The sequence below is a fragment of the Acyrthosiphon pisum genome, chromosome A2 (genome assembly GCF_005508785.2).
Source record: "Acyrthosiphon pisum isolate AL4f chromosome A2, pea_aphid_22Mar2018_4r6ur, whole genome shotgun sequence".
Classification (NCBI taxonomy): Eukaryota; Metazoa; Arthropoda; class Insecta; order Hemiptera; family Aphididae; genus Acyrthosiphon; species Acyrthosiphon pisum.
Window position 1 is genome coordinate 98495014 of NC_042495.1, and position 26652 is coordinate 98521665.

General features: G+C 28.8%; 1 protein-coding gene across 1 annotated transcript; it reads left to right on the forward strand.

The window, feature by feature from the left end:
- Nucleotides 1–277: 277 nt before the first annotated feature.
- LOC100166806 (protein MCM10 homolog) lies at nucleotides 278–24616 on the forward strand. Its single transcript, XM_029489139.1, has 7 exons — nucleotides 278–487; nucleotides 20368–20614; nucleotides 20798–21021; nucleotides 21129–21509; nucleotides 21578–21715; nucleotides 22911–23170; nucleotides 23243–24616. The coding sequence occupies exons 3-7, from the start codon at nucleotides 20907–20909 to the stop codon at nucleotides 24227–24229; spliced, it is 1881 nt and encodes a 626-aa protein (XP_029344999.1). The 5' UTR covers nucleotides 278–487; nucleotides 20368–20614; nucleotides 20798–20906; the 3' UTR covers nucleotides 24230–24616.
- The last annotated feature ends 2036 nt before the right edge of the window (nucleotides 24617–26652 follow it).

Sequence of the window (26652 nt, forward strand, 5' to 3'; positions counted from 1 at the left end):
CTGACGGAACTATAATAATATTATATTATAATTTGTATGTGTGTGTGTTTAACAATTTTTTTAGCATCAAGAGACTTGGTAACTTCCGACGTCGGGGGAAAATGTTATTTATTTCATTTAAATTAACTTTTACGTTCATATTTTTAATTCATATCTGATGGGATCTTTTTCGTAGAGAATATCATGATATATAATATGCAACGCCGCAGCAGTGTCACGTTGATGGAAACGAATGTTCTTTCTAGCGGGTAATATTTTTCTTCTCTTTTTATAGCCATTGGTATTATGGAAATATTCTTGCATCCCCGAGCAGCCCCGCGTGGTGGTGGAAAGAAATGAAGCGAAAACGGCACGAAATTGACATGAGTGGTGGCGGGCTGGACGGGCGGGTGAGCGTCAGTCGCAGGCGGAACGACGGAGGCGCTTGCACGTTGTGGTCTCCTTGGAAACGTTAACCGAAGCCATTTTCGGGCCAATAACTATACATGTAAGTTTTCACTCTTCTCTCTCCTCAAATTTATGAATGTTTATATATAAAAAAAAACATGACGAGGGGGCGCAAAAAAAAAAACGTAATAACTCAAGTTTCAGTTCAATAAGCTAAAAGCGTTTGTTGCTTTTGGTATTGCTGCCACAGTGCCAAATTTTTTCCACAAAACCAGACAACTTTTCATACGCGCACATACCGCGACGGTGGCGTAGTGCTTTTAACTGGATTAAACAATTTTTGGAATTCTGTGGCGCAGAACCCGTCTTACAATAACACTTAAATATATAATATATATATATATATATATATATATATATATATAATACCTACCTATGTATTATAACGTATAGTTGTCAGGCTTGTAATTTATTCATCCCCGCAGCAAATATATATATTATTATTACTACTGTTCCATATCTAGTACTATAATTTATAATTTATAAGTATATTAAATTAGGAGTAAAATACAATTTTGTTGATTATTTTTTTTTTTTTACGTTTTTATAAGACTAACCACACTAACGCGTAGTAGCGTTACATTGTTTTGTATAGTTGTCGCTTTTAAAGTGTTGCTGTTTTAACCTTAAATTTACTTGTACCTACTTTCTGACTTTCACACATTACAATATATAAACACCCTACATACATTACACGACTGTACTATTAAAACCGGTTTCTAATAAAATATCAGTGTTATATGGTCTTTGAAATTGTGTTTAATATTAAACTATGTCTTGTTAATGTGTCATTATTTATTTATCTCGTTATACTATTTTTTTCAGAAGAAGATTTTTAAAATAATATAACATTATAACACATAAGGTTCGTCATTAAACAATTGTAAATAAAAGCAAATAGTATAAACAGTGGTGATTATAATTATATATTTTATGAAGAAAATCGTTGGCATTGTAGAACCACGGCGGGAACGCTTATAAAGAGGGTGAAAACTTGCTTTAAAAAGATACGAGACAGTGCTTAATCCGTTCATCATTAGGGTAGGTTTCATTAAGAAACTTACAACGAGAGAAAAAAATAAATACAGTATAATGAAAAAAAAAGTAAATGAGAATAAGGGACCAACGATACTTTTCGCGGGGATTCAGAGTGGGGTGTGAATAACCTCAATTTATTTCTGGGTAAAATAATAATTAACGAACCGAGCAGCCAGACGGGTTTTATTATTTTTTTCATCAGTTCATTTAAAGTTTTAAAAGTGTTTTTTTTTTGCGTCGGGGAATCCACCGTTTAGCGACAAACAGTTGGGAAAGGCTCATTTTCATATTTTTATCAACCTGTTGACCTTTATTTTCAAATCTTTGACCACACCGATAACTATACCTCTTTTTCTCTGTGCACTATAGATGTATTTATGTTGACAGTTTTTAGATTCAAAGCGGAGCGATGAATGTATTTACTTTACAGTTTTCAATAACGTTTTTTTTCTTGCCAATCACCACACTTTAGAGAAGTAAAAATGCTTTGATTTTCTAGTTCAGTATCTGCTCTGACATTTTAATTAGGAGCTTTAAGGGGGAAGAGGTAGAGGAAAATGGTCAAAAATTACAAATCGTCAATAGTTTTCAAAAGCGTAAAGAAAATTAAGAAAAAATTAAGAAAAATGTGAATTTGTACACAAAACCAGTTTCTATCAAAATTGACACCTGATTTACATCAGAGCGGTAACCAACTTCTTTACATCGAGATAAACAAAATAAATAATTGAAGGAAATATTTGTGAAAATGAACATGAGATTTTTCATAAAATTAATAACAACAATTTTGCGAAGCCTATAGGTAATTGGCATCTATATTAAATTATATTATATAGGTACATAAACATAATATATACATGGTAACATAATAACATAATATATATATGGTATTCTACATATTATATACTTAATAAAAACAAAATATTTCTAGTAAACATTTTTTTTTCATTACTAGGAAAGGAATTTGAAGTTAATAAACTTGTCATTTGGTTTATAAACTATGTAAATAATTTCGATTACTTTGCTACTTTTTAAATAAAAAAAATATTGTCTCTCAAGTCTTTATTATATAAAATATAATAATATACATAAACTTCTCCGTTGGTTATCGATCATTATTATATTTACGACAATCTTATACTTATGGAACCTTGGAACTAAGGAAGGAAAATATTTATGTTATATACCTATATATAAATCTAAGTGCAATCGGAATATTATATTGGCTTGGAAAAGTGTAGTAAGGGTTTGAAGGTGTTTATAATATACATAACCTATTAGGTATTATAATATATACTATAATTTTATACCAAATAAAAATATTATCATACACTGACAAAATTACAAAAGGAAAATATATACCAAGAACGTTTTCGAAATTCATACCTCACTCTCTATCTCAATGCCACTGCTGATCTAATACATCACGACCACGCTTAAAGTGTATAAATAATATATTAAAAAATAAATATACCTAAATATATGTATATAGTATATATATATATATAAGTTTATATAGACGCTTCGCCTGCGTTAAACACCAAAAACCACCTCTCCAGCCCTCCTCGCCAAACCACAGTTAGAGTTTACGGGGGTAGATTTAAAACGGTCGGCGATAATAATATAACCACCGCGTACAATGCTTTCGATTTTTTTATCTTTCCCTCCGTCAGCATCTCATTTTGAATGCATGCCCCGCGTCGTTATATATACGACCATCGCATCTCGTCTTGCATTTCGTTCGCGTATAATAAATAAATATATAAAATATATATACAGGCGCGTGGTTCTGGCGTTATTGCGAAAAAACCAATTTCACTCAGTTTAATGGAAATATTTATGAGATCTACCGGGGCACCATTAGGGACGGGGAAAGTGCGACGGCCGTTGAGAGGGTATAGGGGAGGTAGGTGCTGTTGTGATGATAGGAAAGGGTGTCGGAGGGGGAACGGAGAGATGCGTGTGGCGTGTTTCGGCTCGGCGTGCTGAGGGTGTGTATAGGTTGAGACGATTTGGCACGAATAGTGTGCAGGTCGAAATATACCGTACCTATAATACCACTACGACTGATGTATACTATATAATAAATAAATATATATATATATATACAGTGTTCCTTCTGTACGCGTAATTTTGTGAGCTGCAAACGCGATCAGGTGGAAAAGTCGTGGCGGGTGGGGACGTGCCAGCGTTGTTGGTTCTCCGAAATGAGAATTAATGGCACAAAGAACTAAGAAGTTTGGAATCGACCAGGGATAGGAAAAATTACGATAGCGAATGAAAACAGCGTGGTGGTAGCTGTTGCGGTAGCGGTAAAAAGCCTCTTGCAGCTATGCAAAAGCTTTTATTTTCGGAGATTGTATAAAAATATATCAGCACAACTTTCAAACGAACGAACATTACACCACAGGGGCGTAGCCAGGATGTTTTTCGGGGGGGGGGGGGGGGGGGGGCTGATCAACTTTTCCACTTTTACACATTAAATACGTACTAGCACAGATAGATGGCTGAAAAGTGTTAATACTTATAGTACATTTTTAAACCCCCTACCCTGGCTACGCCACTGTTACACCACACACACACACACAAAGAGATATTTCTGTTACTAAAAAGTTTAATCAATTGGTTGAATAAAATTGATCGTGGTAAAATAAAATTGTTCGCCTGCAATTTCATGGAATTAGTATCTTGATAAATTTGTCATCGAATAAATAAAAGTAAAATCTAAAATATTCTTATTCTTTTTACCTTTTCTATATTTCATTTTCTTAAACGCTAATAACGATTATTCAACAATAATACAAATCTGTGTCACAAACTCTCTCTCTTTTCAGTACAAGCTCCGATTTTTAAAAAAGACCAATGAATATTTAGGGCTGTTCTTAGGGCTCTTTGCACCGTCTCTGATTAAAGTTAACTGGAGTTTAATCGGCCGAATTTGCCCGGTTAAATATCTGTTATCAGCTGATTAAGCTTAATCGAAGTTTAACCGTAGATGGTGCAACTGGCCCTTACAATGTCCGGTTAAAGTTAACCGACACTTAACCGGCGGAATTCTGCCGGTAAAAAATCTGTTATCAGTCGGTTAGCGTTAACCGACACTTTACCGGACATTGTAAGAACGGCCCTAAATGTATCTTCGTGTATCATATATGTTACTAACATTTTTAATTTGGTGTAAAATAAATATTATTATTATTATTATTATTACCTAGGTAGGTATCAAAAAAATTACGAAATAATTAAATCTACTTGAAAAAAAAATATTGTTGGTAAATTTGTCATAATTTTTCTTACGATGGGCTATCCGTAAAACATATTTATCAGATGTCCATGTATTTTTTTTTTTTTATATATAAATAAAAATACACGTGGCCACTGGGACACAAGTTGTTTTACAAAGAAGAATTAATTCTAATGATTGAGAAGTATGATATTGTCTAATTTAAAATTATTAGGAATAATCAGTGTTCGTGTATTATATACTCGATCACTCGTTATAGGTATATATATAATAATGATTATTGTACATTATTCGTACAATATACGACCAACTGGCCTAAGTTTGAGTTTTTATTAACCAATACAATAGGTAACGCAAACATAAAAACATCCTAATATAGTAAATAGTAATAAATAATATAATATTATATTGATCAATTTATTATTTACAATTCACATTGTAGTATTTACTAATCTAAGTTCTATACGTAAATACTTTTATTTCAGTTAATAAACTGTTACGCTAACCTAACCTTACTTTAATATTCCTAATATATTTAACTATATGTATACCACACAAACCCCTTCTTAGTATATACAATCACTAATTTAATTATTTAAGAGGAAGTCAGCGTAGTATTTGTTATCTATCTCTAACCCACGCGCAGCATAGCAAATTTTAGGTTCACATTAATGATGATAACCAGTGTTGTAAATTATTTAAGTTAAAGTATTTGAGTAAAAGTATTCAAATAATTTTTTCCGTATTGGATACTTTTTTTTTATTCTTTTAATTCTTAATTTGCTTATATTCATAATCCTTGTTAAATTTGGACAAAATTAGATATGTTTAAACAAAGAACAACGATTTTCAAAAAACATTCCTCTATATTAAATCGTTTTTCTTTATTATTGTATGATATGTCTACATTTAAAGAAGTAATATATTTTTAATCAAATAATTACAAAATAAAACTTCCTGTCGATGGCAATTAATGGTTATCTGTTATCGCCGGAAATGTAATAAACATAAAACCAAGCTTTGTAATAATCCTGACATCCTGTATAACACCTTCAGCTATTGATATTTGATATAGTACGTACACAATACTATATTATTTAAATTGTATGTTATATGGTGTATATTATTTTATATAAAAAATACGCAATTATCAACAACAGAAACTTCAAATTAAATTACCAAATATGTATTATGATAATTATTTGCATTTGTTGTTTCTACTTGATACCAAACGGCATACACTATGATCGCAATATCGTTGTTGAAATGGTAACTTTTACCTATAAGACTTTGTATTTACTAATTGTATGTACATGTTTTTTATTATTATTTATAAGATATATTGGATTAAAACAATTTAGTCTCTTTTATAGGAAGTTTTTATTCATTTAATAAAGCAGAGCAGTATTGGTTTTACAATGGTTTTTTTCTTATCATTAGAGGTTTGAAATTTTCACTAAATACATATTTATTTTAGAATTTTCTAAACATGAAACATCTAATAATTTTCAAAATATTTTGACTAACTTGAAAATGTGCAAATTATTTTTCTTTAAAAACTCATACAATTTCTCTGTTTAAAACTTAAAACGCCAAATTGTTTAAGCTCCAATGAGTTTCTTATTTGTATATATTTGCCCATCCGTAAATTAAAGATTAAGATACACATAGAACTTTATTTTAAATTCAAAAAATATATATATTATTAAATAACTTTATAACATTGCAGATAATCTTTTAGACATAATATATAACTAATGGTAATATAATACATAAAGATATATCAAACTCGTTAATGTAAACAAACTAAGAAAGTTTTGATTGTGTTTTTAATTTAAGAATTACAAATTAAAAAGTGTTTGGATTAAACGTTTTGAAACATACAAAATAATAACTCTTTAAAAAGCTTAAATATATTTTTTAACAGTGGCATTTAGTTTTATTATTTATGTCTAAATATTTTACAATTATTTAAACAATACAACCTTTGTTGATTGATAATATTATTAATGTCGAAATTTTTTGTTTATATAATTTTTTTAATATTATTGATCTAATACAACTTCGGCTGCTAAGTAATTTTTATCTGTTTAATTAATTTTCATAACATTTTAATGTGTATTTTATCACTACATCATATCTATAATAACATGATATATTAATTTATTTTTAAATATTGATAAATTTAAGTGTATATGTATTTTTATCTAACAAATAGTCCACTTCATTTTCAATATTCTATTTCTCACTCAAGTATCGAACTTAAATTGAAAGATTTAGAATGTAGTAAAATTTATATTTAATTTTCTAATTTTTTTCATTGTATTCCAATCAATATTATAAGTAATATTAACCATTTTATATAGTACAATACTACAATCTTTGTTATATTATAGCATTATGCTCTATAATGTTTATAATTTATTATAGAATAGGAGTCGCGTCCGTGTATTTAATAAATAAATAAAGATAGTCATAACAAAATAGTATATTCAGCTAGGTGGGCTAAGTGCTATTTTTGAATCTTAAGTATTTTTCTGTTATCGTATATAGGATTTCAAAAAAAATTTAAATATCACCAATCAAGTACCTATAAATCTATCCGTGAACAATAAATGTAGTTTAGGACAGCAAATATGGTCAATATTATAATTTTTGACAGTTGCGTAAAATGTTTTAAAATATAATTAGGTATATAAAACAAATTATGTTTATGTTCACCAATTAATTTTCTCCTTCAATTAAGAAAACAATATTATTGAGAAGGATTAGGTACTTTATTCGAACTATTGGACGTAAATACGTAATATAAATGTATAATAAGTAATTGATCACAAAAACATTTGTTTCGGAGATTATCTGGCCCATGGGGATTTCCCGTTTTCCTGTGCCAATATTGTATCAAGAAACTACGCAGTGGTAACAGTGGATGAACGCACCAAGAAGGCAAGCGAAATGGATTGGCGTGGCCTACCAAGATAAGCGAAATACGATTCTCGTCGTCAGGCGGTTGTGCAAAAGCGCGCGCACGTGGTATAATGCTGGAAAACATGATTTTATGATACGTATAATATAATGTATATCAATAATGTAAATATTATATGTTAAGAAACGGGAAAAAAATGAGTACGAAAAAAAAATAATGTTTATATTATATGTGCGCATAATAATGTATATAATAATATGTATGAATTCCATGTCCCGTGCCGTCTATTTCTCTCTCTCACTCTGTAGTCTGTATACAGTCGCTCTTTCATAACGACTGGCCGCGAGATAAGATGAGGGTGAAAGCGGGTAAACCAAGAAAAAAAATCCCGAAAACCCCGCTACAATATTATATATACACGCATCGTGTGGCATCTCACTGCGCAAGCGTGCAGGCTCCGCGGACGGTAAGATAGAGACACAGTGAGAAAGACAGAAGGGAAAACACATGGAGTAGGTGGGAGCAGTGGCGACGGGAACGACCTATAACGATAAGAAAACCCCGGGAAAATTTCACATTTGCATTAGCCGACGGTCGTATATTTTTCCTCTATATACATTTTTTTTTTACTCCTACCCTCTCGCCGTCCTTCTCCGGGACACTCAGTCCCGTCCGCCCCCACATACACCACGTATACTCTCGCACACCCTTTATATATACACACTGCGTACATCCTCCCTCGAGTTCACACAGACATACACAATCGTATATGTATTATACACATCAACATGTACACACACACGCGCGCGCACGCGCGCTCCCGAATAACGCGCTGACGACAACGACTCCACCACCGCCGCCGCCGCCACCACCACCACCGCACAACCATCGCAGTCACGCCGGGCCAGCCATATTTTGCAGTTCTTTTTCTCTCTCACTCTCTCTCTCAAACACACACACACTTTTCTCTTCCTTTCTTTTTTTTTCCCTTTCCCTCCCCACGCCCACCGTATGTCGTGTAAACTTGTATAATGTATATAATATGCACAGTATACATGCATACTGCATAGGTATATCGTACATTCGAATACGTATACAGTATATAGTATAATACGCACACGCACCCGCACGAGCTTTTCCCCCCTCGTGTGTTCGCGTTATCGATCAAACCTCCACCGTCGCCGCCACCGACGCCGAGGACCCCACACGCGTGGTCCGCCTTTTTTCCCCCCAAACAATGGCAAACCGCGCCGTTGGATGTATATATAATATATATGTGTGTGTGTGTGTGTGTGTGTGTGTGTGTGTGTGTGTGTGTGTGTGTGTGTGTGTTATATAAACCACGCGGGGCCGACTGGGAGATTTTTTTTTATCGACGAAAACAGTTTACGTGCCCTGCACCGGTAACCGCCACCGCGGACGGGTTTTTCCGTATCGATAAGCGCTGGTTGCTGCGCCCCTCCCACCCTTCGCTAGCCTTCGACGAGGAATTATACCTATTACAACATTCAAATAGTATATAGGTATCATAATATACTTATACTATACCATAAAAATATAAAACGTGATTGTCGATAGCGTAATATCATACATAATATTTTGTAAGTTAGAATAGAATAATAATATGATTTACCTATAATAGAAATAATTTTTCCCCCAACCATTTAATGTTATATATTAATATTATGGTTTGTTGTATTACTTGCATGTATTTACAGAATGGTCTCAAAAAAACTTTTCTAAAGATATATCATAATTCCTCAACTCTTTCTTTACTTATTACTTTTAACGATATACAGCGTATAATGGTACCTATATAATATGCCTAATGAATTCTTAACACAACTTTTCCTTTGATTCCCTGTTATGCAGATTATGGTAAACATCATAGATACAATAATATCATATTATTCTTTATAAGTTGTATACATATGCATCGTTGACTTAAATTATATGACATAAATTAGGTATACCTTACTATTACCTTACTAGTACCTATATTATTGTAGATTATAGCATAAAAATTCTTTATACGGTTACTGATTAGTTCCTTCAATCATGTATTAATAACAATAAGGAAAAGACAGCGCAATTATTGGATCAAATAGGGAGAGCTTGGGGGAATTTGATATCCCAAAAATATACCAAATCCCCTCAAATTAAGTCAGCCATCGTAAACAATAATATTAACTTTTTTTTTATAATTTTAAGATTAAACTCAATAACTATAATTATTATAAATTTTGTTTTTGTAGTAAGTACAGTGTTTCTAATAGGTGACGATATGAATTATAGTTTTTTTCCGTAAAAAATGTGGCAAGAATATAATATGACCTAGCTGACTATGTAATATTTTACATAAAAAATTGCGCCTATTAGACAGTATATAATAATAATATATTATAGGTACCTATACAATATCATGTATACCTATAGAGTATAGACATTTATATGAACAACAGACATACACAGTAGACTAGGCACAGGTATAATAATATATGCAATAATTATTATATTTTTCATCATAGCTACAATAATAACTTATTAAAAAAATTAGCTAATATAGAGGATATTAATTACTTTGTAAATATGATTATAGTTGTAAAATGTAAATGTTAATATTATATATTATAATAATATTGCAACTTTGTTGGGTAGAAATAAGAGATAAATGAGTTCGATTTTTTGAAGAGCCTTAACTTTCTTTTTACATCTTTATAAATAAATACAAAAACCCAAATCTACGTAGGTAGTTACTGATTACACAAGTATATACAACTATATACGCAAGTATAATATATTAATATCCAATCACAACTTTGGTAGAAACGTTCAATTTAATTTGTACCTATTTACGAATCAAATGTACCTACATTTTTTGCATGATAACTCTGGCATAAAGATCTTGCTTACAAAAAAATTTAAATGAGTATTCACTATAATATTAAACACACAAATACTTGAAAAAAATATCTTACTGAAAATCTCCATACAAATTATTTGTTGTACAAAGAGAATACTCCATACAATTATCTTTATCGTTTTACAATAAAAAATATTCAAAATTAACATGATTTAAAAATATTTCTAAGGTTACTGTACTTACAAAGCTAAATATTTTTTGCTCATACGAATATTTTTATTTGACGAAGTAATAATTAGGTATTATAATTAAATTTGTAGATTCATTATATTTGTTTGATATTTTTAGTAGAAGGGATCTTGTCTTGAGTGATTCGTTTATTCTGAATGTTCCTTGAACGTGAATGGAACTAAAATAATTTTGAAATAGTATTTATAATAAATAGGTATAATAAACATAGAACTCTCAGAAAGTTTGTTTGTAGTGAATTGATGAATACACAAAATGATCTGTTTAACTGTTTAAGTGTCGTTTCAAATGTTGCTTAAGTTATTATTTCAAAAAGTTTTAGCTTTTTTTAAACGTTATTTTTGCATAATTTGATGTAAGCCAAAATGTTTGAAAAAAATTAGTTTTTAAATTGTTATTGTTATTATTTTTAAAGTTTTTACTTTTTGAATGACAACATTTTATTCTATAACATTTCCATAGATACCTTTTAATTAAATATTTCTAAACAGAATATTTATTGGAGTATTTCAATAAATACAAATTGACGTAGTTAATTACTTTAAATATTTAGTACCTACTTATGACAAGAGTATAGTGTAGCGCAGGGGTACCGCGCAACATTTTAATCCATTACTCCACTCATATAAACTTTAAATACTTACTTATAACTTAGGTATACAAGTTATAATTACACACTTACACAGGCAAATTGCCAATTTAATCCACAGACCACAATATAGCGTAGATACCTATAATCTATGTATAGACGCTATTGATGAATTAATCTATTTAATAAGGGTATATATATTAAATAAGTATAATATATTCATAAAATAAATTGTGTTTAATAATTCCATACTAAGTATAATTGAGTATAGAAAACATTTTAGAATAATAATTCCATAGTGATTTTTTTTTATTTTAATTATTATGAGATTATACTTGGACAATGGAAAAAGAACAATTGATTTTAAAACTTAAAAGTAATAAAACTAATTGACACAAATATCACTGATATGTACATATTTCATTAGACATATTATTTTAAAAGATATTATCATTAAAGTATATCGAAATGTGCATCAGCCGTCGAGATTTTCAAGTAATAAGTCAGGTATATAACCATACCAAACTTTGTATATTGTATATTAGGTATGTATCCGAAAATAACGAAACAAGCATGATACATTAATACAATATTGTATACTTCGGTAGCTGTGAAGATTTATTTACTGAATAAAAACAAATTTATTGATCAGAATATTGTATACCTAATTATACAAACTATATGAGTGTATGTTTAGGTAACTATGTTCTATTATAGAATATAATATAATATGATATGATAGTAAGTTATAGAATATACGCATATACCTTATAGAGTTGTTACGTATACCTATTGGGTATGTTGATTACATTTTCATCAAGCAAAAGGTTTTATTAGATTCATTTAGAAAAAAAAAAGAATATTATAATTAATAATATGTTTATTGTATTTGTATAATAATATTCTATATATTTTATTGTTTATATGCGTGTGTTTCTTGGTGCGTGTACAGAATTGTCCTTTCCGGTTTGATATTTATTATTTACTTTATAATAATATAATAAATCAAGTGGTATTCGTATACAATTATAATATAAATATGTATAATATTCTATTCTTTGAAACATCCTGTTCAGAGTTTGAAAGGTGCAGTAACAGATATTATTATAGCAAGTATAAAATCCGGTTTAATTGAAAGGATTTGTTAATTCTGGATGCAAAAAAAATTTTTAAAAAAAAATTCTATCGCATATTATTATAATTTTGATCCCATGCACTGCAATGTACATGATATTGTATTTCTATCTGTATACAAAAAAAAAATTGAACTCTGGAAAAAAACCCACACCACGACGGTGCTGGCAGAGAATCTGCAAGCAGCTGAAATATAATTTTTTTTTCACCCAAACTAATCTATGAGGATACGGACGGGTGTGTGGGAAACAAAAAAAAAATTATTATAAACAATGCACAAATTTGAATTGGACGATGAGTTCTTTTAGCTCCCCACGCCATGCAGTTGTTCTCTCGCGGGTGAATGGGACAGTGCGTTCTCGCGTCCTGACTGTAACGTACCATATATATACATAAGATCGAAAAAAATAAACGATATTTTTTATTCCTGTAGTTCTTTATGGTCGTATTTATGTTTAATAATAATATGTAAAATAGCTGAGCACTTTATGTTGTCAACGGTCCTACAGATAAATAATACGCGAGACGTCGAGGTCTGTATAGTGACGAGGACTGAGGAGGATAGGGTAGGGAACAATAGGTTTACTGTACATACACTATATATACAGTGCGTATTATTATACATGTATGTATAGCGTGTAATGTGCAGTATTATATTATTATTTATTATAATATTATTATAAATGCGCAACAGGGACGGAGAAAAAAGATTGTATTTAAAAAAACTCATTACAGCCGTACAACACAATACTGGTTTAAGTATACCGTATCCGTATATCCATTAAACTAAAGCAGAAAAAATGTCTTGATTCATGAATGGTCTAAATATTGTTTTGGTACGCGCGTATATGATATACATATTTTGCGCACCAGATCAGATATCATCCCAACATAATATGTAAAACTTAATATACATTCCCACGGTAATTGTTTTCAGTCTTAACTAAACATGTGCAACAATAAGATGGTATGTTAAAATAAGTTTTTTCTTTCAAAAATTAATTGATGTGGTCTGTGATTAAATTATTTTTTACCACATGTTTGGCAGTGTCTTGTTATATTGTAGCATTATACTAAAACAAATGTGGAGATTACGCAATATAGAAATATTGTATACGCATATTATATGTATATATTATGTATGTAGAAATATCGCATATAGATTATATTGGTACCTATATAATTACTAATTAGTGTAAATATAATCTGCTATATTATATTTTAGCACTATCGCTATTTTAACGATATAAAAATATAAATTGCTCATTTGTATTTTATATGCATATATTGGCTATTTTATAGAAATTAGAAAGTATTTGTAGTACTACAAACGTGTAGACATTTAGTAAGAATATCAATATGTTTATAAATATGATTATTGATTACTAAATAATATTATTTTAATTGAATTTATGCATGGTCGCATGGATTCATCACTTATCAGATATCAGCATAGGCGCAATATGTGAGTATAGGGTGCTAAGCTTATAGAGAACTCCAAAGCCCCTCTCGATAAGTAAGAGCCCAAATAATATATTAAGTCAATGAATTATAATAACTCATAAACTAATAACCGTTAATCGATAAACAAGAAATAAAATAAATTTAAAAAATAGTGCAAAAAGTTTGTCATCGGCGGGGATCGAACCACGGACGTTTATTACATGTTGATTAAAAACGACTAGTTTCACGTAGAACGGATTAGCGTGGATAAGTGAATATTCTGCGGTTAGGTAATCTGAAAAATACAAATTGCAGAAACAAAAATGCTATTATTATATTATAAAAAAAAAATATATATTAAGTAATAGATATAAATTAGTAATTAAACAAGTACACATTGTATTTTTATTCAAATATTCATATAATTATCATTAGCAGTAATTCATTATTTTTATTTAATAAATCCTCACACTTTTCAAACGAAATTCCATGTCATAGTATTTACTAAATTGTTATTAATCTATAATGTGACTAGGTACTTAGGCTATATTAGTATAAAATATAAATATTTAGAATACTATAATTTTTTACTGATTAGTCAACGTCCAGACATAATATGTACTTATAGGCAATCGACAAAAGTTAAACAAATAACTTTTGAGGCAATGAAATCTAACATATTTAATATATATATCATTATACTGTGACTGGTCAATTGAATTACCTAGAGACGCACCTAATAATTGTTAAAAACAGACCATCGTATTATAATAATAATAATAATAATAGGTTTTTATTGCAACAAATAACATTTGATTTGAAATGTATAAAACGAAATTTAAAATACCTAGTTGCAAACCCGACATAGTTGTTCTATTTTCAAAATAGTAATATACCTGCATTTGGGAGGTGTACCTACATTAGGTGTATTCAGTACAGCAATTAGCGGGGGTGCTGGGGGTGCACCGCACTCCCAAAAAGCCCCATCATCATATTTAGGGGGCCTTTTTCTGACATAAAGGATTTTAGATTTTAAACTAATATGAACTTTTAGTCCAATTTACAACACATGATGAAAATTTAAATTTTTTTATGCCTGCAACGCCCGTCCAACATCCAATATTATGTTATTATACTATTGATTATACTTATGAAGATAACATTTTATACAAGATTTTATACTATACTTTTTTAACTATAACTTGGCCTCACAAATAAAACTTTATTGATATTCATAGAAAAAAAACTAAAAAAATTGAAATTGAAATTGAAATTATCCTAACAACTCAGAACGAGTTAAAATATTTAAAAAATTTTATCAAGTGTTATTTGGAAATTTGGAATTGATAAAATAAATATTAAGTGAAATTTTCATGTATCTACAGTTATTCGTCTTTGAATTGTAAAAAAATCTTAAATTTAAAAAGAAAATTTTTTATGAATTTCTAACACAAATTTATTTCAACATTTGCGTGAATTTATGTTTAAATTTTAACTTTAAATGTTTATAAAAAAAAATTGTGAATATACCTAGAAAATATTTAATACTTTTTATTTGTCTTTGAAACAATATATTAAGAGCTGTCCATTAAATTTGCAAGCTTTTTTGTCAACAAATAATATTTTATTGATATTTATAGAATAAAAGACTAAAAAAATTGGAAACTGAAAATATCCGTATTTTTAAAACCTTATGATGTATAGAAAATTCTAATATAAACATTCAGTCAACATTTCATGTGGGTATCTACAGTCATTTGTTTTAGAGTTACACCAAAACCTAAAATCAATTTTGTCTAAAACCGATTTTGAGTAAAAATCCCCGTTTTTCCTTAATTTTTCTTTTGTTTTCACGCCACTTTTGAAAACTATTTAGAATTTTTTACTTTTTACTTTTTACTTTCGTTCATATTTTTATTTTATTATGATTTATAACTAGGTACTTGACTAATTTAAAATTTAAAATTTATATTATAACTCATTTTGAAATAAACATATGACAAAAAGCTATCCACTCAAGACTCAAGCAAAGTTTGTCAGTTTGCTCTTATAACAACTATATATTATAGCTGTATTTAGATTAATCTTATAACTATATACTGAGCTGTATATTAAAAATCCGGTAAGTTGATTTGTTATGTATACGCGTGTGTTTTAACAGAGGCTGATTTAGAATTTTTGAGGCCTGGGACAAAAGCAAAAAAAAAAACGGGCCTATTTTTATAAAATGTAAATTAAATAATAATTAGTAAATTAAACAATATTCGAATATAGGGCATAGGTATATTACAAAATCTTAACAATTTTCATAATTTTTTTCTAGCATTTTGCTCTGATAATGCATTAATAACATTCCCGAAATTAATGTTTACAATTATGTAATCTTCAATGGATAAGATTTCTAAAGGATACAATTTTTTTTTAATTTTCAATTTTTCAATTCTTCTTCCTTTTTTATTTTTAGGCAACATTTTTAAAATTTTTAAAATTTTTAAAATTAGCAGATGTATTATTTATATATGGTTTATTAAATAGAAATATTGATTGTCCCTAATTATTGAAAAAATTAGGAACTCGCGTACTATCATATTTCTCTAAAAGTAAAGAATTATTTATTATCCTCTCCTATCTGAAAAAATCTGATGCTGATTCATTTTTTCCCGTTAAATACATATAGGTAACATATAGGTAGGCAGGTAGCTAATAAAATATCCTCCTCATTAGAACCATTAGATTTTTTTTTCATCTACTCGTGATAGTTTTAAATACAACACGATGTTATTTTTAAGAAATAGTAATGAATAGGTTAGATCCATTAAACTGTTTATAAATACATAAATAAACTAGCTGATCTCGTGCATTATAGTGTGATTATATTTTATCAGTCAAGATTAAATTATCTTGAATTAAAAAAACCCGGGCCGCAACTCGTCTGTACCCAAAATAAACACGGACCGCAATTCGGATTAGACCTTTTTTCGTAGTTATCTTTGGGACGCAATTAGTATGCAGCTCCAAGTTTGTCGTTTTTACTTAATTCCACGTACGGTGGATTCATATTAAAATTAATACAAAATCCTAACCTAACCTAACGGAACTAAAATCCTATGAATAAAAAAAAAACAAATTTAACCTTTTTAAATTAGCTTATCTTCTTCCCAGAGGTCTAATCTACACACAAACATTCATTAATATATATAATATATATATTATATATTGACAAAAAATAATAATACAAATCAACAAACATGCCCGATTAACCAATAGCAACCAATATAATATAATAGACTATTATTGGTTTAATAATAATTTTATTTTTATATTTTTTTTTTGCTGGACAACCCTTATCACTTAGGGGTATGAAAAATAGATAGTAGCCGATTCTCAGACCTACTGAATATGCATATAAAATTTCATAAAAATCGGTCAAGCCGTTTCGGAGGTGTATGGTAACTAACATTGTTACACGAGAATTGTATATATTAGATAATACCTGTGTCGTAAAATAATATACCATCTTAATGAGTTCTTATCTCATAACTAAATTCTTTATGACAGTGAAAAATATAATTTATATTTTAACAAGTATCTTTGAATGTGCAAACTTTTTTTAATGTTATTCAAATTAATTAAATTTAAAAGAATTAAATCCAGTAAGTAGGTTCTGGACAAATACCCATGATGTCCTTGCGTATATAAGGCCCTTCGTGTGTAAGACAGATACAACAATGTGGGTACGACGTCGTAATCAAAAAATACTATATGAATTATAATGAATGTGTTGAGTATAGCTTTCTATTTCCGTAAAAATATTAAATATTACATTAAACTAAATAATTAATGGGAAAAACTCGGTGAGACACGCTATATAACAAAATAGGTGGGTAAGTGGATGTCGCTCTGCTGTACAGTAGGTTACAAGTGGGTCACTGTAATGAATGGCGTTAAATTTGAATTCAATGATATAATATCATTGTATAAGAAAAACGATTCTGAGCGAAAACGGTTAGCAGCCAATGATATTACTAAGTATATTTGATGATATTATTGTGAATAAAGTAATTTATATATAACCTATTTATGTGGAACCTTGTTTTACATTTTTTATCCTTAGCTATAAAAGTTGAACATTTTATACATTTTTAACTAAAAATAATTATTAAATTTTAAATTTAATATATTTTGTCAAAATTCGAACTTTAAATGCTTATACAAAAAAATGTGCCTATGTATTTTCAATGTATTTCAACTGCTATTGTAACAATATATCAGGAGTCTTGCATTACATTTTCACGCTTTTTTACCCAACAAATACATTTTTATTGATATTTATAGAAAAAAAAAACTAAAAAAATTGAAAACTTACAATATCCGTAAACAGCTCAAAAAGAGTCAAAATATTTTCAAAATTGTATAGTGTATAGAAAATGGAAATATAAACATTCAGTGAAATTTCCATGTACCTATCAACAGTTATTCGTTTTTGAATTACAACGAAATAACAAAATCCGCTAAGTGAGAAATGGAGTGAATATCTAATCTTGTAAAAATATGGAATTCAAACGCTCATAAAAATTTAATTTGATTTGCTTGAAGACATTTTTTTTTTTTTTTGTTAAAGATAGACAAACTTATGAATGATCTTGTATTACATTTTAAAATCTTAGATTCAAAAAGAAAAATTTTTATGAATTTCTAACTCAAAATAATTTGCAAATACCTATTCGTCATTTTTACATATTTTGTCAATATTTTAACTTTAAATGCTTATAAAAAAGAATTGTGACTACGGATTTTTAATTTTTTTCATCTGCCTTTGAAATAATATACTAGGAGCCTTCTATTAAATTTTCAAGCATTTTTAACCAACAAATAAATTTTTATTGATATTTATAGAAAAAAAACTTTAAAAAATGGAAACTGAAAATGTCCGTAAAGAGCTCAAAATAAGTCAAACTATTTGGAAAATATTATGGTGAATAGAAAATGCTAATATAAATATTCAGTCAAAATTTCATGTACCTACGATTATTTGTTTAAGAGTTTTCAATTTTCTCAAAAACAGATTTTGCGTAAAAATTCCCGTTTCTCCTTAATTTTTCTTTTGTTTTTCACGGTGCTTTTGAAAACAACTCAAAATTTTACTAACCCCCCAAAGTACCAACTAGATTCACTTTCCTATCAGAAAAGATACTGTTGAAGAAAATCTAAGCATTTTTACTGTCCTAAAAGGTGATAACAGACAAAAAAAAAAAAAAAATTTAAAAAAAACACACTTCATTGTAAAATCAATACATTCATCGTTTCACTCAGAATCTAAAAACTAAAAAGATAAGATAATTCACATAGACCTTATAGTACTATAATAGGTACGTATACGTAATGATAATATTATGAAATGCATATAGCTTATCATTATTTTTAACTTATATTTCAACTATTTAATAATATTTATAATAATAATGCATGAATTATATTAAACATTAATACATACTATTGTTATACATAGATAGATTTAAAAAGTCTAATAATTAAAATATGCAACACGTGGAAATTATGTAGGGATAATTAAATGTTATACCTATCTGCCACCTGTTAACCTATGTCCTATATACCACAGTCCGAGACTACCAGAGTGATCAAGATTACAAATTAAATAATTTTTAACATAATGTAATAAAACACACATTTTAAATTGAAAACTAATGCCAAGCTATTAAAAATATAGAATAACCGTTATTACTGTATTATCGATGTGTAAGTGTACTATGATGGTACCTATAATCTATAATCTATATGCGACATATTTATAGATTGGTACCAATTTTTTGTTATTAGTTATAAATTATTTCACATTGTATATAAGAAAAACACAGGAAGAGGCCAATATCTTCTAATTAGGTACTAGTGTACTACCCATAATATAGGAAGAGTTGTTCAGTGTTTTAAGAATCAATTATGTAATGAACTCTGCTTATTTAAAATGGCTCGTTCAAAATGTTCATTAAAACGGATAACGGTCCGTTGTTTGTCGTTATGCTATGGAAGTTATATTAAATATATTATTTATTTATTATTTATTATTATTGTAATATGCGATTTATTAGCATAATACCTAATTATTTAGGTACACTTTTAAACATATTTTGAAAAAGGTATCAACCATTTTATATTATTGGCGTGGTGCCTTGGTGTGAACTATTTTAATTTTTAACGACTATTATTATTAGGTAACTACAACAATATTTTACAGTTCAAATATACAAAACGTACCTTTAGGATAGTTTAGGTATCATGGTATATTTGTTAATTAATAATTCATGATATTATTTATTAGGTATGTGTTGTCGTGTTGAGCTTTGTACTGAGTCGCATACCACGGAAGTCTAGTTTCTAATCGCAAAAAATATAGTGTTTCGTGTTTCTTGTTTTAGTGGTTTTGCAATGTTCTGTGGTTAACAGTCTGTAGTGGCGGCAACGAGTCAGAGGCCAGACGCTAAACACAGTACGGTCCGAACACACCATCGTTTACTTACTCTGAGCTAGATGGCGCCGCAGTCACTTTATTATCATAAAATCACGATTGATAGACCGATGTTTACCACTCTATGATTTACTATCAATATTGCGTTTGCCGCCAAAATAACACAAAGTAAATACACGAATGCGACAATAATATGCGTACGTATCATCAAAAATCACATACGGTAAAATAATAATAATATGATAATTTTAAATTTACAATATTATATTATTTTGGTCTCGTCGATAAACGATAGTAATAATTTAATATAATGGTATTAAGTGCAGTATTCTTTAATCTATAATTTATGATTATTGGTAATTGACAAAATAAATGAACAGATAATACACATGTTAACACGAGTTTCTACTCACGTCTGAGTGTCTGACACAGCTGCAGCTAACGTTGTACTACATACTTTGACTTCTTCGCTAACACGGTTTGTGTCCGATGTCCGGCGACATGAACTCCGACGACGACGATCTAAAAGCTTTGGCTCTGTTCTTGGATGCTGAACTCGATGGTGTTCCGACATCTACGGAAAAAATCATAGACACTAAAGAAGGTATGTGTATAATTGCCTATCGTTTAGTTTAGGAATCTAACTATCGGCAACGTATAATAATAATATTATGTTGTTTTTGAATCATGCGTTTTGTTTAATACCTGTAGATGTAATAAAAGATAACATCGACAACGGTAATCAACTGGCTGAGAGTTATTCTAAAAAGGCAGCCGGAACATTTAGTGACTTTTTCAAATCAATGAAGTCGAAAATTGTCGATTTAGATGAAGAGGTAGTTAAATGTGAACCAAAGAAGAAGTCCATACCCAAATTACCAAAATTTGGATTTGATCCCTCAGCAGACCCTGTGTTTGGTCTATGTATGATCAATCCATTGTTGTCATCTCAGACAATTCAAGACAGGATGATCGGTAAAGTACCAGTACCCGTTAGCCGAGTTAAAACACATCTTAAGTCTGCAGACAATTCCGATTGGGTTGTAGCTGGCGTTTTGGTAAACAAATCTCTTCCAAAGACTTCACAAAAAGGTATGATTTTACTGCCTTGTTTATAGTTTAATTATTTAGTTTTTTTCTTAAATACTCTTATATTGTAGGTTCTACTTTTAGCATATGGAAAATAAGTGACTTAAAGCCAGGTATGAATACTATTACATTATTTTTATTTGGCCGCTCACATGCTGACTTATGGAAAACAGAAATAGGATTTGTTGTTGGAATACTGAATCCAAAAGGTGAGACTATATTGACTATTATAATAATCAGGTAATCATATACAAATTATGTGTTTCTATAAAATTAATAAATCACGACTTTATGTTACATGTATTAGGCATACCATTTCTGTTGTCTTGTTAAAATAATTTAGTGTATTATTTTGTGAGTTCTATAATAATCAATATAATCAAAATTAGGGTAGACAGTTTATTGAAATCCTTGTTTTGTCAAAAACATTATGTTTATAATATTATGTATTCAAATCGATAGTCAATGAACTAAAATCTGATTAACAAGAGGACTCACAGTACGTTGACCATAGATTAACAGTTCTCTAAACAACTACGCCGTGCTAATATTCCGCAGAGGGGGGTCTTCTGTAGTATGCTGAGAGTGTGTATTAAGATAATAATCTGAAGAATTTCTATTTCAACTGAAAATACCTGATTAGTAAGGCTCAAAAGTTGTAGGAAGTTGAGTATTTTGTAAATTTAAAAAAAAGGGGGCCTTTTTAAATTTTATATCTTAAGTGTTTAATTTTAGTATTTTGGGCCGAAGTGGTGCAGTGGTCACGTAGTTGACGACGACTCGATTCATAGCAAAAGTGCAAAAAATGTGTGTGGTTCTACCTGATCACCAATTTCCCATGCTGTATCATCCGGTTTCTAACTAGATCCCACTCCACTGGAGTGAAGACCACACATATATCTCCTCTTGGAGAAGGGGAGTAGTATCATGCATATAGTAATATTTACTTAGATATTTATCTAGATCACATGATCTGCATACTACCCACTTGAAATAAGCATTGACAAAGACCTTGAGGTCGTATGAATGAAGAAATACAATTTCACAAATATTGAAAATATAATTCTGTTAATACTATTTAGGTACCTACTGATAATATTTTTCAGTTCAATAATTAACATTACAACCAGTTCTCCACACATCAGATCTTTCTTTTAAATTTTAAATTTATTTAGTTAATTAATTTTAATATAGTAATATACTAACAATACAATACTGTTAATTATAAATAATTATTATTGAATTAACAATATATTTTGGAATTTTGAATAAAATAGTTTGCATATTTAAAAAAAAATGTATGCATATTTGCATGTATATTTTGTCTACTTTATGTCCTACAACTTTTAAGTCCTACTGATAACTCCGATATATTAACTATTATTATTTTATTCGCTTAAATAGAAATGGATGGTAAAGACAAGAAGGACGAAATAACATTATCCATAAATAGTGGTGATCAAGTGATGTTGTGGGGCAGATCCAAAGATTTCGGGACTTGTAAAGGAATTAAGAATAATGGAGACAAGTGTGATATGTTTGTAAACATTAATAACTGTGATGTTTGTACATATCATGTAAAACGAGAATATATCAAGCATTGTAGTCAAAGAGCAAATATTGGAAATTCTAGACCAACAGCCGCCCACAGCTTACGAGATAAAGTATGTTGTTGTACATAATATTTAAAATGTATTAGTTTTATTAATTGTTTATCTTTATTATTATTATGGAAGGTGTTGGGAAAAAACGAGGTGTTTTATGGTGGTCAAAGTTTTGTGTCTACTAAATCTAATCATTCACAATTAATGAAAGAAGACAAAGTGAAGCTTCAACGATTGAATGCTGGCAAACAGCTTGCGTTAGACCCAATTAAAACTCTTACCACTGCACCTCGTGCTACTATTGCTAATCGTCGAGCTACTGCTATTAAAGACTCTGTTAATGATTTAAAAACCAATGAAATGAGTGGGTCAGGAAAAAAAAATATTGATCATAAAGAAGCTCAAAAAATGTGTACATTCAAAGATATATTAGGTAGTTCATCAAATCAAAAAAATTTTGGATCAATGCGTCCAAAATGTGCCAAAGCTAGTGCATTGAATTGGATTAAATCAAATGGGACAATTCAAAAAGAAAATCCCAATTTATTTGAAAAAAGTAAGGGTGGTAAAAAAAGAAAATTGCCTGAAGACATTGTTTTAGATTTAGGCCAAAAAAAGAAAGTTGCTGTCGAAGAAAAAGTTTCACCAAGATTTTTAGAACTTATGAAAGCTACTTCTCAGAACCAAGATCTTATTGATACAGCTCAGCAAGAAGCTGAAGACAAATATTTTGATCAAATGGATAAAAAGGAAAAAATGGAACACAAAATGATGAACACATACAAGGTGCAATGTAAAGCTGTACGTTGTCTGGTATGCAAATATACTTGGTTTTCAGCATCTGAATGGTGTAAAACTGAAAAACATACACTGCGTGTCCTTGATGCTACTAAAAGGTTTTTCAAATGTAATGATTGCAATTCGAGAATTGCTTGTTTGACAATGTTCCCTTTGATTTCGTGCAAAAATTGTAATGGTTCCAAATGGGAACGAGCCCCAATGATGGGTCACAAAAAAGTTGATGAAATCCATTTAAGTATTCGTGGAGATGAACAAACATTCTTGAGCTCTATGCAACCAAAACTTAGTATGGGCTTAATGGTGGCAGAAGAAGATTGATTAGTTATAAAATTGGTTCATATTGTCCTTACTAATGTATTGCTTAGTTAAGAAGTTATTTCATGGTTGTTATTGAGTAATAACTAATTTCAAATAATTAAAATATATATAATTTCATGGACTATATTCACTAATTTATTTTTTTAATATTTTACGTTTGTATAGAATATATATTTTATACTTGATCTAACTGATAATTAATTGTTAAGTAGGTACTAGAATTATAATGTTAAAGAACTGTAATTCACTTTATATAAGCTGAAGTATTATTTGTATGTATACTGGTAATATTTTTTTAACCTTTAAACTTTAAATGTGTGTTAATTTTAATGCTATTTAAATTAAATTCTATATTAATTTTTGATCTTCAATAAATGTAATCAATTATTATGACATTACTAATTTTTTATCTCTGACTATTGGTTTAAGAGTATCTAAGTATAAAATAATCAAATTATTATATTATTATGATTATTATTATACATTATACAATATACATAAAACTATTATTAGTTTGTAAAATTATAATTTGTTATACCAGACATAATAAAATGCAGATTTTGAAGATAACTGATTGTAAATTGTTATGATCACAGTAGATTATAATGTATAATCTAAAACAATACTATTTTTAGAAAATTAAATATTTAATGCCGGATATTTGCAAATATAATATTATATTAATTTTGTAAATTAAAAACCTAGACATTTTTCATATAAATTATATTTTTTAAATAAAACAAAAACTCATATTATATGATTTTTAATTCTATATGTCACTGTATTGTCTGTATCAACTTATCAACTCATGTTCATTATATATATTGCTGGATTTAAATTGTATTATTCTGAGATTATAAGCCTATAACAGGTACCATTTTTTTGCATTTTCTAAAATTGAATTCTGTATTATAACTAAGTAATGAGCTACTAACAATAGTACCTATATAGTTTTGACAATTAATAATGATTTGATTTAAATTAGATTCTCAGCAATGAATCTAATGATTTTACAATGATATATTTTTATTAGTCTTATTTTCTACGAATGCCAATAAAACTTTATTTGTTAGGTAAAAAAGCTTAAAAATGTAATTCAAGGCTCCTACTATATTATTACAATGACATTTGAAAAATATTAAAAATCCTTAGTCACAGTTTTTATTTATAAGTATTTAAAGTTCAAATCTTGATAAAATACGGAAGAATCACAAAAATTACCGAATTATTTTGAGTTGAGAATTCGTAAACATTTTTCTTTTTAAATCTATTTTTATTTTCCATAAATGTCAATAAAACATTTTTTGCTTGGTCAAAAAGCTTGAAAATTAAATCCGAAATCCCTTATAAGTAGAACACACTGGAATTAAAAAAAACATTGACCGTAAATCAACAAACATTTTTTATGATTGTTTAAAGATAGGATTTTTCTGTTAGGAAAGAAAATCGATTTTGTCAATAACTGGTTTTGTGTAAAATTTTTCGTTTTCCCTAATTTTATTGTTTTTGTTTTTCCAAATTATTAAAACCGTCCTGAGAAAAAAAATACTTAATAGGTATATGTATAGTAAATATATACTATTAAAATAATTGCTAAATATGTATGAAATAATAAGTACAATATTTCTATTTAAATAAATTTCAATCATACAATTATAATTAAACGGCGTTATAGATAGGCTATTTAAGTCTCACTCTGTCATACACAGGGCTATAATGTCATGTACCCCGTGGGCAGTGGTGAATGTGATTGTTGTATTATACAAAGGTGAGTTACTCCTCATTGTATTATAATTTATAAAATAAGAAACTATGTTTTTGTATCTATATGCCTATAGGATTTCAATGTAATAACTAATTAAGTGAACTCAAGTGTCGATAATAGGTGACTTCTTACTCCAATGGCTAATTTTATTCTTTCATCACATATACTTATTGTGGTCAAATAAGTACAAACTAAATGTATATCTAAATTAATGTAAATTAAAAAAAAAATGTATTAATTAATAAATGAAAACAACTTGCGACGTGAAACATAAAATGATAACCGGTGGGAACATAATGCCATAATATAATTACTCAGATTATTCGTTCATCGTAAACCATAACAAGTCATATTATAAACCAGGTGAGCAGTGGCACAACTAGGATATAATATATCTTTATAAAGAAGTTTTCTTGTATATTAGTATTGATTATATAATCAAAGATATTAGTTTGAAAAATTTGGTAAATCTGCTGTAAGTATTGTACTCATAATTTTTTCTAGCATTATGTATCCATTTTTGGTACTGACATCTGACACTAACTGAGTATTTAAATATTATATTATTTAAAGAGGATGTCAGCGCACTATTCGTTTTCTCTCTCTGGCCCACGCGCAACATAGACAAAACGCATTTATGCAAAATCATTTTTTCTAT